This window comes from Copadichromis virginalis, linkage group LG4 (genome assembly GCF_057382275.1).
Source record: "Copadichromis virginalis isolate Kocher_CV1m ecotype Utaka linkage group LG4, C_Virginalis_male_GT1.1, whole genome shotgun sequence".
Classification (NCBI taxonomy): Eukaryota; Metazoa; Chordata; class Actinopteri; order Cichliformes; family Cichlidae; genus Copadichromis; species Copadichromis virginalis.
Genome location: NC_140621.1, coordinates 16,129,859 through 16,146,337, shown reverse-complemented (window position 1 = coordinate 16,146,337; position 16,479 = coordinate 16,129,859). Strand labels below are relative to the sequence as shown.

At 38.7% G+C, this 16,479-nt stretch overlaps 1 protein-coding gene across 2 annotated transcripts in view; it reads right to left on the bottom strand.

Moving 5' to 3' along the window:
* mgat5b (alpha-1,6-mannosylglycoprotein 6-beta-N-acetylglucosaminyltransferase B) overlaps positions 1 to 16,479 on the bottom strand; it is a 72,590-nt gene that overhangs the window by 47,163 nt on the left and 8,948 nt on the right. For both annotated transcript variants that reach the window (XM_085453806.1, XM_085453807.1), the window contains 3 exons: positions 10,578 to 10,722; positions 4,154 to 4,263; positions 1,996 to 2,069 (listed from right to left, as the gene is read on the bottom strand). In XM_085453806.1, coding sequence (XP_085309932.1) covers positions 1,996 to 2,069; positions 4,154 to 4,263; positions 10,578 to 10,722 — 329 coding nt within the window. The remainder of the gene's footprint in view (positions 1 to 1,995; positions 2,070 to 4,153; positions 4,264 to 10,577; positions 10,723 to 16,479) is intronic.

Sequence of the window (16,479 nt, the reverse complement as noted above, 5' to 3'; positions counted from 1 at the left end):
AAAGCATGTTATAAAGAAAAAACATAACATGTGGAAATACTTGTGACTTTAGCCAAGAATCACCATCTCGTAACAGGAATACAGACATTTCTGTCAACTAGGCCAGTTCAGACGAAAGCATACTGATCAGATAAGGTGATCAGCTGTAAATACAAAACAATAAAAATTTCCAAAGATATTGATGGTTAAATAATCCATAATGTTGGATATCACCATGGGAGTGTGGCTTTTGCCATTTATCAGTGGGGTCTACACATTTCTGCTTCAGCGTGATGCCACTTTTCTTTAGTTAAATTAGTCTGATTGGCTTTGCATCAGATTGGTGACCTGTCCAGGGTGTACCCCACCTCTCGCCCTATGGTAGCTGGGCTCCAGCCCCCACCTGACCCTGATAAGGATGAGAGGAAGAGAATGGTTGGCTAGATAGTCTAATTAAGCTTAGATTATATAATCTAATGATCCCCGTTATGAAACAAGTTTAGGATGCTATTAACTTAAAAAGAAAAAAGCTTTGGAAGTCTGACTCAACAAAACTTTTCACGTCCAGTGTTCTCTACAGTAGGCTGCAGTTACTGAACTCCGTCCCAAAGATCAGTTTTTTTGCAGACTGAGTAAATGCAGCGTTCCATACTTCTTCTGGCGTTAACGTCAGAACAAAGAATTTACACCAGGAGCTTCGTGGCATGGATTTTCCTGGCTGAGGAGATCCTCCAGGTGGTCTAGTACTTTTATCACATAGTCTATATTAAATACATCCATATGGCATATTACTGATGATGGATGAAGGTCTGCTTAATACATACAAATAACTATTTTCTCTGTATACATGTCTGGTACACAGCTATACTAGCACACTTCGTTGCGACAGCAGTATACTGAACAAGCTTAGTTTTTTCATAAAGCACAATGACTGTTTGCACATCTCTGTTGCTTGTGGGGCTCGCACACAAGAATTTCACTCACATGTGCTGTGCCAGTGTGCCTGCACATGTGATGTGACAATAAAAAGTGATTTGATTTGACTTTTTCTTTTATTTACCCAAGCTGTTTTTATTAAACAGTATTTTTTTCCCAAACTGCAATTATGAAACTCTGTTTACTCATCTGTTTTTATAGTCTGCTTTTCTTTGTTTTGATTAGTAAGTGCAGTCCATTGCTTAGACAACCCAGTTTTCTGCTAAGAGCCTTTAGCCTTCACGTGGCCAAATGGGGTTTTTTATAGCTTTTTTTTTTCTTTCTTTTTTTTTTTTTTACATATTGTGATGTTTTCAGTCATAAAACATGTTTCCTACTTTGAGTTTTTAAATTGAGGTCTCCTTCCTGTGCCTTTCATTCCCCCCCCCCCACACACTTTCTTTAACAAAAACTGTTGTAGTGAAGAAAATGGAAAGAAGTGGTTGTTAATGAAAACAGCTCATTGTAACTTATATATTTATGTATGTTTAATCATAAAATCTTTTAAATATTAAAGATCTACAAGCATTTAAAGTACAACGAAGCATATAAGTATCAATTATGATCGCTATTGTATTACAAAGCCACAGGTTTTATAAATTTTGCTGGTAAAACAATATAAGCACACTATAAAATACATTTCACACAAACTTCAAATACCTTAAATTTTAAAGTGTATTTTTTTTTCCAGTATTATATAAGCAAAGACATTTTGTTTTTATAATTCGTATTCTTAACTCCTTTTGGCATAAATGGGTTGTAAACCATAATTATAGTAGAACATCTTAGAATATCTATCTATCATAGAGGAAATCTATATGTGTGTTATAGCTTTAAATAGAGCCATTAAATAAAAGGTCTCTGTAGTGTTCTATAGGACCTCACTTTAGACACTAAAATACCTCGGCCGCTTGAAGGTTAAACATTCCCTTATCTTATTAGAGCAGATTTATATTGGCTTGCACCAAGGTGAAACGCCACAACACGACAAATGGATGATTGCTCTCTGCGTTTGGACTTAAGTGAGATATAAAGACTTACATCCATCTTACTGGGGCAGTCTGGATAACGGGGATCTTTAGGAATCTCACACTGTCCGAATGCTCCGTCCCTAACTGGAGAAAAGAAAAAAAAAGCAGGGTATTTATCAATGCTTAAACACACTCTGACAAAAGACTACACGCATTAGACACAAGCATTAATCAACAAAGAAAAGCTGCATTGTTGAGATTTTTTTTTTCCACGCTGTATATTGCTACACAAAGCCTAACACATATACTAGGGGTTTTTACTGTCATTGGCACAGCTGTATAAAAATCTAGCTATGCAGTCAATTTTATTTATATAGAGCCAAGTGGCCTCAAAGTGCTTGATATTGTAAGGTAACGACCTCACAATAATAGACAGAAAACCCCAACAATCAAAAGTCTCCCTATGAGCAAGCACTTGGTGACCGCGGGAAGGAAAACCTCCTTTTTAACAGGAAGAAACCTCCAGCAGAATCAAGGTCAAGGAGTAGCAGCCATCTGCTGCGACTGTTTACATTTACAATAAGAGTCCTGAAGCGTTCACTGTATTTGAGCATGCTACAGTAATAGGACGCCGCCATTGTAGCAAGTCAGTTTGTGAAATTTTGTCACTCCAAGATTTTCCACAACAGCTGAAAGTGGTATTATTATTGGAAATCACAGAGACTCAGACACAAAGTGGCAGACCAGGTAAAGTTACAGAGCAGGGAGGTCGAGTTCTGAGGCTCATAGTGCGTAAAAGTCATCGCCTTCTGCTGATTCAAAAACCCCAGAACTTGAAACCTACTCGAGCATTAACGTCAGCACAAAACCTGAGCACTGGGAGGTTCATGGCACCATTTTCCATGGCTGAGCAGCTCATGTAGGTGTAATGTGTAGGTGGCCCAGTTCTTTTGTCCATATAGTGTAGAGGAGGATAAGAGAAACATGATGGTAATGTCCAACCAAAATTTCGACTGTTTTCAGACAACCAAAGTAAAATCTTTATATTTCTTTCAAGTGTTTTTAGAAATCCTGTCAATATATTAGATTTTTTTTAAAAAAATAGATTTTATATAGCCCAGCTACATTGAAATGAGGATAAGACTAGCACATGATCTATAGTCTACAGTCTTTCCTCTGGGCTTCAAGTCTGTTTATTTTTTGTATTAAAACATACTGTAAATTCTCCAGCCCTTGGGATGAACGGAGATAAATTAGAGAGAAAGGCAGATAACAGACAAGCTCCTGTACAAGCTCATATTCCCCTGCTAAATGGCTAAATCTCTTCATCGGCCAGCTCACTGGATTTACTATAGATAGATTGCATTAGTGTGATTCATAAAAATTGGAATCCGCCCCCACCACAATCCTGCTTCCCTTTTCCCCTCTTGCCCCTTCCTGTTGCATTGAGTATCTCTCCCCTTCCTCTTTCCCGTCTAAAATCCCAGCACTAGTAAGCCTAATTAAAAAAAAAAAAAAGAAGTTGCAGCTCCTCCACCAGCACCTACCGAGCATCAAAGAGCAGAATGGATGACAAATAATTGCCAGCTACTCTTACTGATTAGCATGATAACAACAGAGCTCTCACAAAGAAAAGTGCCACTGCCATTCAGCTGTAACCAAAAGTAACTAGATCAGCCCCACTTGAGTGATAGCGCCCATTATGTCAACAGAAAAATGATCTGGCGTATTTTAATCGGACGTCGTGTTGAATTGTTTTCAGTCAAGTGCAAGGTGGGGGTACAGAGGAGGAACTGAGCCGTGCATCAAATCACGCTGATTTCTATTCTTTTCCCAATAAAGTAACTGAGAATGAAGGGCAATAAAGAAAGCTTGGCAAGACCCGGATCCCATTAACGAGGCAGCAATTCATCTTTGTGATTTAGATGTCCTGCAGTTGTGTAGTTTTGATATTGCATGTTTGGATTGCTATTCTCCAGGGTAATGTTCTGTGAATAATGTCTATCATGTTCAATATGACCAACAAGCGAGTGGATGTTAGACATAAATTGTGCAGCAAAGTGCTAAACTGGATCCAAACTTGACAGTTTGGCTTATAGTATGTGGGCAGCAGGAAAGGAGTCTCTGGGATTGGATGGATTGGAGATTGACGGGAAGATTCATCAGAAGGGCTGTATTTGTTTTCTTCGTGTGTGTGTGTGTGTTTGTGTGTGCATTTTAAATCATACCTCTGTTATAGGCCATGCTGCGCTGCAGGATCTGCTCCACTCTAACTGCCATGTCTGACATGTTCTGGGCTATGGCCTGAATTCGCTCCACTAGACCAATGGGCTGGATCCTAATCAAGCATATGAAACACAAAAACACACACAAACACTTTGTAAAGACCCGAAATATCTTAAATGTGAACCACAAATAGGCTTGTCAATGAAACACAGCGCTATATTTCTGTAACAGCTTCCTTCCATTCAGTTTGTTGTTTTCTCACTCTTCACAGTAAGCGTGAACCAGAAGAAGAAATGTTAATTATCTAGATCTTGAGGCGTGAAATCAAAAAAGCTTTTAAAACACTGACAGATAATTTATTTGCTGAGATAATATAGTAACTCTGCATATTAAAGCGGGTCTGTTGGGGAAATAAAAACAGAAGGCAATTAGGTTGTTAGCAAATGTGTTTCACTCCAATTGACCTCTGTGGCCTAAAAGCTGCTGGAGAAAGGATCAGGAACCAATATTTACAATGGAGAAGACGATGCATTGGATGAACTAAAGAACAACTAGGATGAAGACAAAAGAAGAGTCCGAAATCAGCAACGTTATGCAATATCACAATTTTAAGTTGCCATTTCGTAGCATGCCAGAAAACAAGCAAAACTAAATACATAAAAAAAATAACAGGGGAGTATCAGGAACTTTTCAACATCCAGGATCTTTCATTTCAACACAGAGGCTACAAAAATATGAAAAAGAAATTCTTTCACAGAATTCATTGCTCTATGAAAAACTAGGTTGGTTGGAAGGAGAAAGCCTGTCATCTCTAAGAAGAACATGGTAGCGCACTTTAGGTTTGCAAATTTGCATTTCAGCCAGCTGCAAGCCTTCTTGAATAACATCCTTTGTACAGACATAACCTCATATCAGCTGTCAAGCAGAGAAAGACTGCAAAAGAAAAGAATGAGGGTGTTGCAATGGCCCGGTTAAAATCCAGACCTGAACCTGAAAAAAAAAAAAAACTAAATACCAAAGTAAGTTTACAAAAATATAAACTTACTCACCTAGGGAATGCCCCCATTAATTGTTAAAGAATTTGTGCGATGAATTATAAAATACTCTTGTAAGAAACCCCAGTACGCCTCAGCATAAAAATCAATGAGTTTCTGCTGGTATTTGAAAAAAAACACTTTTTTAAAGATGTCTAAAATTCATAGGTAGTTATGTACTGTTTGTATGAGCATTCGGTAAGTTGTTATAAACCTGTGTATACATTTCTATAAATTGTGATACATGTTACTAACATTTGCAGCTCAGACATTAATTATTTTGATTTTTAGCTGATGTATAAATCATTTTATTAAAAAAAAAAGTCAGATGTCGTAATCTGCAATGTCCCCTGAATTATGTTTTATAATCTCTTATCCAACCAACTATATGAAAACCCAAAGGTATACAGAATTTAATACACAAAGGAAATCCTCAGGTCTATGTTTACAAGAATAAGTGTAAAATCTTTAAATGTTGTTTTTTTTCCTAAGCATCCACTTTCATCCCCTCACTATGCGAGTCGTTTTCTTTGCAAGAGTTTGAAGTGCACCCAGATTGTCTCCTGGTCTTGCTACTAGAAAACTTTGGAACAGAAAGACTTTTATACACATGGTTAACACCTTAAACAAGTTTGTTTTAAAACTTTTTCACCACATTTCCCAACCTGCAGAACACACAGTTATTTATTGTTCATGCCCTTCAGGAGTACAAACCCTGAAAGGTCTGCAGCCTGTCTTTGATGTCGTTTAGTGGCACTTAATTCAAAGTTTATGTTTAATGCAGGAAGAAATAAAAGTCTAGTTCAACTTATTTTTAAATGGCAAAAAGATGGCACACAAACTCCCTTACATCAAAACCATGAAAACAGCTCAAGGGACTGAAATTGAATCGGTTACAACATAAATATTTAGGCATCATTATAGATCTGAATTTCGTATTTAAAATTCACACTGAAAAGCTTGTGTTCAAGCTGAAACTTAAATGAAGTTTCTTTCTTTGGAATAAATTTAGTTCATCTCTCCAGGCGAGGAAATACTTGATTTCTGCAACGTTTCTTTCCCAGTATTTCTTGGATTACAGTGACCTATTCTTTCTGAATGCATCTGATCAGTGTCTACCATTGTGCTTTATGTTTTATTACTGAATGTGGAAATTACATGACAGTCTCTCTGTATGCCCACAGACTTTTTACCAATTGCTTTTTAAATCATCCCTTTCTGCTTGGGCTGGCGTTTTCTTATCTGTGTACATAACCGGTGCAGCCAACACTCTCAAAGTCAGAACACCAGTTGGAAAAAGGGCCTTTAATTATCCTTCACCTTTTAAATGGAATAATCTAAAGAAGGACCCGAAATTGTTAGGCCTGGTTACTATGGGAAGACTGTAGTTCTCCTGTTCAATGTGATTGCTCTTATCATATATGCTCTAGACCAGTGTTTAATAACGCTCTTGGAGCCATGGCACATTGTTCACATTAGAAAAATCATATGGCACACCACCAAACAAAAATGTCACAAAAAACATATTGATAAGTTTTCTCCGTGCACCAGGTACAGCGGAATTGGTTCGGTTTGTTCCAAGCGCACCATTTTTTGCTTTTTTAATGACCACTTTTTTGATGGACTGTTGGGCGTTCATCTGGGTCCGAATTCTCTCCAGGACCCAGGTCAGATTGACTACTTTTTCTCTTCAAATATTTATCTATTACTATTACGCGCACCATCATCTCACAGCATGACTATTATTTCTTCTTCATCTTCTTCTGTTTTACTAACAGTTGGTAACCCATCTCACCAGCTGGGCCCACGTTGTCATTTTAGGTTCAGGAGCATTTTTAGTAGATAAAGGCGAATGGCTTAATCAAGAAATGAGCTGCGGTTAGGGTGTGGGGGTGTGTGTTTGGAGGCGTGGTCCTGCTCCTGGAATTTAGATCATTTACCTCCAATTAATTAGAGCAGGTAGTTGTACTGCCCTCTAGTGGAAGAGAATGTAATTGTACTTCGCATTACTCACGCCGATCGCTTACAGCACTAATCAGGTGGAGCCAGACAATCTTCCATGGCACTCCTGATCATTTCTCACGCACACCTACGTGCTGCGGCACAGCGGTTGGGAAACACTGCTCTAAAAGATGTGTTCACTCACTTGTAATGTATGTCAGGTACATTTGAATGCATTGTGTATTTGTAAAACAAACCACGGTCTTCCATTAAACTTAAGGAAGTAGTTCTGTTGTAGTAATTAACCAAATCAGTTTTCTTAAAAAATACACAAAACACAAAAATAATTCTCCTGATATCTTGCTGGATATTATCTTGCAAGTATAACCATACACAACTAAAAACTAAATAATCCTTTAAGCTTAAATACTCAATTTCAGACATCACCTGAAAACAGCATTACCTGGCTATTTTCTCTGGTTATACATGCAAGTGAGTAAGTAATACGCATTTGTGGCTGAAATAAGTGTTATGTAAGGTAACGCAATGATCCTGCCAAACCATTTGTTTCCCATAAGTATTTAGACAATGACGTGTGTGTGTGTACAACTTTGCCTCTGTACACAGTGGATTTTAAATGAAATATTCATGATGTGTCTAAAGTGCAGAGTTTCAGTTTTAATTCAAGCTGTTTAGCAGAAGTGTCACATTTAGTTTTTAATTTTATACTGAAGATCTTGATTGTCTAATTAAATCCACTGTGGTGTACAGAGGCTAAATTACAAAAATATCTCACTGTCCCAAAACATGTGGATTAAACTGTAACTAGAAAAGAGGACATAAGTTAGATCTGTATCCTCTTGATTGATTAACCAAATTAGCAAATAACAGCTTCAGCATAGCATTTCGTAGCATTACAATCTGTGTAATAGTGCTGATGCTGTGGAGAAGAACAGTTTTTTCCCCCCACTTATTTACACTTTCTACTTCAGATATGCCCTGTGTGTCCAAAGAAAAGTAGTTAGATAATAAGATTACAGGTTGCTATTACTAGATTTGCCTTGCAGGGTGAGTTTTCACAAGAGTAAATATTTTCTGTTTGCAGCTGCTGGTGAACACTATTAAAACGGTTAAAGGCGATCCTTTGCGGCCTGATCCTCGTCTCTGCACGGCTCAACACATTGCTTCATAAACATCTGACATGGAAAGACTAAGAGAAAAGTACATCGTGACCTTAAACTTTTGCACATCACCACACAACTTGGTTGCTGCTTGCGTTGTAACCAACCAACATTCATTAGTGGAACCACTTTATTGCAGTGTATCATTGCTGTTTTACATGACACTTAAATGAATTATTCAAATGAGCACTTGTGTTATATAGTAGTATTTCTGGAATTTATATTGCTCGTTAAACAGCTCTGAATATGTAAACCCGCAGAAACTCGCAAAAACAAATGAAACAGTGGTCCAGGGCCAGATGCAGATCGAGCAGAAAAAGTCTGATTTCATTTAGGCAGCATTTATTATTTTGTGTGTATGCACGCGTGTGTGTCAGGGGAAAGCAATCATACTGTGCTTATATGCATAACTTAACATAATTCTAAAACCCAATCTCATTCCACTTCAGTCCATACAGAGCCAGCACCCAAGAATACAGGCCATTTACCATTTACCAAGAAGCAAGTGGCAGCCAAATATCTTTTTCTATCCCTTAAGTTGCAACAGGGCAGCACAGATTAATTAGCGGTCACACAGATATACAATCCGGTCGTTAAGTGATGACGTGATGAATCCTACTTCCGGGCCTAAAGTAGTCTGCGTTTAATATGGCTTTTGTGTTGTTAACATGTTTAATGTTTTGTATTTTCTTCTATTTAATCTCAAAAAGCTCCTAAAACAGTCAGTGATCACTGTTGACCTCCCTCGGCTTTTATTACCGCTAATCATTTATTTAAGCTCAGTTTTTAAAACCTTAGGATGGAACTACAGCCCAGCCCATGCAGCAGTATATGAATGACTAACCTCGTATTGTGGATGGATTATCTCAGTTGTTCTCCTGGCTGAAGTTTGGTCCTTTTACAGCATCCTGCCATGCGATTACATTTGTTCCTGACCACCGAGAACTCTCACGTTAACTTTTATCGAGTGGAAAAAAAGTTAGCTTGTTTATATTATGCTAACATAGCTGTGTCGCTAGCACATCATTATTAAATACCAGCTAGCCAAACTTCAGTAACCCTACAAACGTCACTGCTGTTTAGCTTTCTGTCTTCCTTTATGTTGGAAGTGATAACAGAGCTGTACGTTTTAATTTGTTTCCAAAACCCGACAGTCAGGACATGCTATATTGTATTTAGATAGAAGCTAGCGAGCTAACTCCCTGCTAACTTCTAATTCCGTTAAATGTCATAAATTCCGTTTTCATGGATGCCTGGATGTTAAACTCAATTGTTACACCTGGTAGAGCAGAACGCTGATCATTTTATTAAAGATGAAAGACTTTAGACAGTTTTTCAACTCTCAGTAATGCCACAGTGATCGTTTGATATATGGGCCTGCAGCGGAGTTTAGGCCCAGACACGGCTAGTGACGTCAGACTTAACGACCGGATTGAGCACAGGAGTTACACGCACAGCCTCTCATTGTGCAAACATACATTGGTTGTTTCACACAGAAGCATCTATATTTCCATCAATCTGGGAGTGTAAAAGGCTATCAGCTGGTGAAGAGCAAGAGGACAGCTTAATTACTTTCACAGCATTATACTAGGTGAGCAAATTTTTTCTTGCTGGGAGATTTCACGCTAACCTCAAGTGTGAACTTTTACCCAATATGTATCAGCATTTGTGGTTGGTTTTGAAACTATTTGCCCTTTGTCACCGTAACATTTCCAGTTTAGTCCCTGAGAGGCCAATTAAATGATTGTTAGAACTGTGAGACTGAGGGTGTATTCAGGGAGCATTCTGCAGTGGAAACTAAACTGTAACATAGAAATATAAATATGTGGAGCTTTAGCCAGTAAATATTTTCCCATCACACTTGTGAAATCAGGGTTCAGGTTAGGTGAGGCACTATACGTCTGCCTTCATTCATTAAATGCAGATCGAATCGGTTACACAGTGAACAAGCCATACTGTAAACAGAAAATGTCCCTGCAGATCTCTAGAGATCATCAGAAGTGAATTCTGAGAGGAAAGAGTTCCTGTCTATGACGAAGACACAGAGATGATGGACATGATATCTAACAGGGGAACTAATAATAAATGCACCAAAAGGAGGAAGCTTGGAAGCTTCCTATCCTTAAACCTGGAGCAAGTGCAGGCATAAGAAAAGGTCAGTTGCCAAGGAAACCACAGAACACACAACTCTAGCTTGGCATCATATATATGTCTATATACATGTATACACATATACACATATCGAAATGCAAGCCAGTGCTATACTGTACCTGTCCAGTGCCGAGCTCAGCTCATCCAGCCTGTGGGTGTCAGTTGTGTTGCCCAGTTTTGACAGAACATCCATCCTCTTCATTATTACCTCCAGCATGTCACAGATTTTTCTCAGCACCCCACGAGACTCTTGACCACCAAGTACTAAAATAAAACAAAACAAAAAAATAGAGACAGATAAATACTATGTGACTAATAACACCTCAAAAAAAAATCAGAAAGATGGCACAGAGAAGATGAGGAAATCAAAAGCAAGAGGATAAGGCACAAGAATTTATTGAAATAACACAGAAGTCATTCAGGTGTAAACTGCTGCCTCCTTTAGAGGTAACTACGGCAGACCCTCTGCCTCCATCTCACCACATCTCTAGCATCCTCCTCTGGTCAAGCCAAACCTCTACATGTCCTCCTTCAATACGTCTATGAACCTTGTTTGTGGTCTTTTTCCTCCTGCCTTGCAGCTCCATGTTCACCATCATTTGTTCAGTTTACCCACTATCCCTCCTGTGGACATACCCAAACATGTCAGCCTTGCCTCTCTAACTTTGTCTCCTTTATCTCAACCAGAGCTGTCCCTCAGATGTACTCATTGCTAATCGTGTCCGGTCACTCTCAATGAAAATGTTAACATCTTGAACTCTCCTGGGTCAACAAATTACCCCTGAAACTCCAACCTTCCTTCATCCTTCTTTACCTCTCGTGTGCACCATCCTTTGCTTTGGATGTTTGACCACATGTAGATAAACTCATCCACCTTCACTTCATCTGCTCCTGGTATCTTCACTGTTAAACCAGTCTCCCTCTCATGTACACAAATGTATTCTGTCTTGCTTCTACTGACTTTTCTTTCTTTTTGTCTCCAGAGCATACCTCCACCTCTTCAGCCTCTTTTGCTCCCTATTCTCAAAGAGCCTGTCTTACTATATTACTTATGATATTACTTTAATTCATTACCCAGTTTACTCTGGTTTACCTTTAACATCATCTCAGTCAATTTTCTATGTACTTTCATCCCCCATAACTAAAGCCAGCTGCTCACTGGGAACCAGCACACCCAGCAAAACAAAGGAATGGTCAAATTAGACTCTCAGTGTTGGACTTGTTTTGGCGCTTAGTTCAGATTATTAATGACCTGACTGGTGGTAACCCAGAAGGGTGCAGTTTACAAATACCCAGTCAATTAACAGGCTTGCAGAAACAGACAACCAGGTCAAAGCAGAATGCTGAGCCAAGGTCCTGACCCTTTGCTGTTTGCTTCAGTCACACTAAGCCCAACGTCAAGTATTCATTTTAAAATGTAAATGCACGAATTACCAAGAAAACACAAATAGCTCGGCGTGCCTCAGGCGGTAGGTCTTAAGTCGCTTTTGATGAGAAAAAAAATTGAAGAACCGAGAAAAAGAGTGCCACTCTTGGGACTTTGGAGTGAATTTGTAGCCTGAATTCCTGAAAAAAAGAAAACATCCGAAACCAACAATAGCCTCATATTGTTCTCAGAGAGTGAAAATAAAACCTCACCTTTGAGCGTTCCCTCATCAATTGCATTAGGCTTTGGAAACTGCAATGTGTGCAGGCTGCACTTCCCTTGTCAGGGTTCATTTATCATGGGGCAGGGAAAAGTCACCTTTCACATAAAATAAATAAATAAACTGCATTACATCTCCAGTAAATAAAATAAGGAGAGGGGAGGAAAAACTCAACTTCTTCTGCTGTTTGTGAGAGTATGTGTGCCCCCCCCCCAAAAAGGAGTGCCTCTCAAAAAAGGTTCACAGAAATGTTGCACTGATATACTTTCCTTCACTGCCTGTGTTTTGTTCTTTGGCTGAGGCTTTTCTATTATCCTCAGTCAAACTGGCCTAAAGACGTCTCCTTTTGAATAATTCAGTAGTTAGACAACAAATTTTTTATTCTACGGGCAGAAAGAAAGAGAATAAATAAATTCCCTTTAAGATTTGGAGCATTATAGCAGCAGTTTAATACTATACTTTTATAAAACACTGAACCAGGATTTTAGTGTTTTTTTTTTTAAAAGAAGATTAGAAAGAAGAAAGCTAGTGTATTATCATGTTGTCTAAACTGTAGCATGTAAGGCCACATAAATAAACGTCTATTTGAAAATTGCAACCACTACTTAAAACCATCTATTAAAAACAAAAAGGAAAGTCTGTTTCTTAATAAGGGGGATTCAGACTCCTTGCTAGGTTCAGATGATCCCCTATCAGTTGCCGTCTGCTCGCTGCAGTAAATCTAAACAAAGCCCCTGGGCTAAAGTGTGGGAAGAATTCACATTTTTCCACAATAATGATCCAGCTCTCACACGTTGTGCAAGTAAATCACTATTACTGAGACTGTGCCCCACCCGCCACCCCCACCTTTCCTGCACAGTGCATTTTTAGCACTAAACCTTATATATGTTTGCAATCAACTGCTCATCAGATAGCCTTTTGCTCCCGTTTTCTGTCGTCTCTTGGGAAACATTAGCTAATGTGTTATTTCCCATGCAGATCTGAGTGCACCGACAGCGGTGCAGCAGGAGTTGATAGTGTATCTACGTGCTAATGTAGCGCCTCCTCTGTGTCATTCCTCATCAGCTGGTTAATAAAAGGCACATTTAACGACAGCTAATCTCCTTTAAAGGCTCAATTTCAGAAGTGCCACAGCACAATCAATATTCTGAACAAATTCCAGTTAGGTCACCATCTTTACTGTAGCCTGCTGTGTCCAAAGCACTTGCTGACCGGCTATAAACAACTGCCTTCCAATACACCCACAGGCTCCGTGTAGAAGTTCAATACCACAGTTTTTACCCAGCCTGTCCGCCCAATATACAGCATCTTTTTATCTTTGTAGCTGTGGCCCTCGGTGTTTTCCCCATTCTTTCCCCATCACTTGATCCACAATCATACACAGTTTTCTCATCAGCACCGCGAAATGTGTTAGGCCGCGTCTGTGCCCTCTGGCCATAGTTCTTCGGCAAATTGTTTATGTGCCATCCAAGCCTCAGTGTTTGAGTCTACAATTGCAAACTTTGCTTTTACCCTACATGTTCAGCCTTCAAGTCAGTGGCATTTAAAGCTCGTCCTCTGGGCTTTTTCACAAGCATTTCTGCTGGGCCAAGAAAATGTTGGTATGTTTGGAAAATGGCTGTGAGTGTGTGAAGCCTAAGTTGTTTACAGAGAGTTGTTTACTGCTCATGTACAGCCCACACCATGCTTTCTGTCTGATTGCTGTTGCCTTCTGCAACCCTCTGGGCAACTTTAACAGAGTCCCAGTCTTCACATTTTCCCCCGTATTTGACATGGCTGCAAAAACTGCTCTTTTAAGAGAAATACTTACATAATAAATTAATTAAAGAACACTGCTTTAATGAGCTCGATAAGTAAGGACAATAAAGCACAAAGAGACACGTAGCAAGTGGCCCCCACGTGTGCCTGGAGAAAAACTATCAGCAGGTTTCCGTGGGGATGACACGGGCACTTCATATAATTCTATGTAAATTAATATTTGAGACAGAGCCTATCCCAGCTGTCACTGGGCGACGGGTTACCAATCCATCACAGGAGAAATACCACAATTTATGCTCACATTCACACCTAGAGCCAGTTTAATATCACCAGTTAACCTAACATTCATGTCTTTGAAATGTGGGAAGAAGCCGAAATACCCAGGGAGAATCCACACAGGCACAGAAAGAACATGCAAAACTCCCACAAAGACTTATTGAAAGGTTAATATAATGGCCCATACATATGGTTACCCGGCTAGGAGTAATTGCAGTGTAGAGTAAAATGCTTTAAAGATCATTTATTGATGGTGATTTATTTATTATTTATGCATGTTGTCATATTATATACATGTACTACTTCAGCCGTGTACACCGTTTTGAAAGAAGGAGCAGTGTGCAGATGCTACTTAAAGGGAAAGATGGTGTTTTAACTTTAGCCTACTGATAGATAAAGCTAGAAGGACTCTGCAATGCACCTGCTTCCTCTGAATTATATAAATGTTCTGGAGTCTATACCACACAATAAAAATAGCTGTGAAATGACTATTGTTGTAATTAGGCACTACATACAAGAAAAAGCTGAAAAGACTTTGTATTTTATTACTTAATTTCCAAAAATATGTATTCAATATAAAGAAACGAACTGCAATGATGGAAAACACGTCAGGGAAAAGGTCAAGCCTTGTTTGTTTGCAAGAGCAAGTCTGCTTAAATCAGCAACAAATTTGTAAGTGGGAACAAAAGAGTGCGGAGGCAGACCAGGAAAGGCCAGCAGCAGGTTAGACTGCATGACTGTGAGCAGAAACAGCAGCTTGGATCCCATCTTCAGTGTGAAGACATGGATATCATGATACCATCATTAGATTGATAAATACATTCACTTTGGTTTTAGCTCATCAAAAACATTACAAAAGTCTTAAGCCACCCCCATTTCTTTACATTTTGCCTCCAGACTTTGTACTTTTTAAAAAAAAAAAAATGTTCTCGAGCAATAGTTCTTCTCTGAAGGTCTTTCAAGGTTTTTCTTTGCAAATTGCTGCTTTTTTGCTCACTTGCCTTATATATTGTATTTCTATGCATTTTACATTTTTCAGTAAATCATTGCATTTCTTATGTTCCTAGCAAAATGTAAATAAATGAGGAGTGTTTCAAGACTTTTGCATCTTTTAATCTTGTTATTGAAGATGAAGGCTGGGTTGGTAAAACTAGGTAATAAAGTGATGGGTAGTTTACTATTAACATATGCAACATGACAAATAAATGAGAAGAATTTCCTTTTCTCTGAAAAAAATATATAGTGGGTTTAGGAATCATGTTTTAGGTCATACCACCCACCTGTACATTGTAGATCAATGAGAATCATTGATACAGCTTGAAATATTAAAAAGAGAATAAATCTGTGTGGGTACAGAGGAAGAGCAGTACAGCAGAAATGCTCAAAGAGTACCAGAGCTAAAGCTGAAGCTGCAAAACATGCGAAGATAGAGTTGAAGATTTGTCATTAAAAAAAAAAAGTTTAAATTGTGTCAAAACAGTAATAGACCAGCATTATACTATTGCATTGTTAGGTGATTAATGTAGAAGCATAAAAGGGACATTGGCAGCACTCTGAGGTCGCTTTAGTTGGAGTGATTTGTGTACTGACATACAGTTAGACCAGTGAGTATTTGTACAATGACATTTGTTGTAGTTTTGGTTTTTTACAGATTGGATTTTTCAATCAATGTGACTAAAGTGCAAAGTTTCAGCTTTAATTTAAGTACTGTATTAACAGGTTCAGAATTACAGACATTTATACACAGTCCCCCATTTTCAGAGGATTTATTGGGCAAACCTAGATCATTTTACATAATAGGACTGTTTAAAATACTTGACAGCCTAAAATCTAACAAAGAACCCTTGCACATAATAAAGTGCTGCGTTTCCTCCCTTGAGATGCTCTACTAGACCTTTACTGCAACCACCTTCAGCTGCTGCTTGTTTGTGAGTCTCTCTGCCTTCAGTTTTGTATTTAATGACTAAGAAGCATGCTCTATAGCCTGAGATCAGCTGACTGACTTGACCATTGAAGAATATCTCATTATTTACCTTGAGAAACTCCCGGGTTGCTTTTGCAGTATGCTTTGGCTCATTATCTAATTGCACTGTGAAGTGTTGTTCAGTCAGTTTTGCAGCATTTGGCTGAATCTGAGCAGAGACTGTAGCTCTGCAGACTTCACAGTTCATCCTGCTACTTCTATCAGCAGTCACATCATCAATAAACACTAGTGACTCATTTCCGCTGGCAGCCATACTTGCCCGTGCTGTACCATTACCTCCACCATGACTGACAGATGATTTTGCATGCTTTGGATCATGACTTGTTCCTTCTCCATACTTTTCCCTCCCCGTCATTC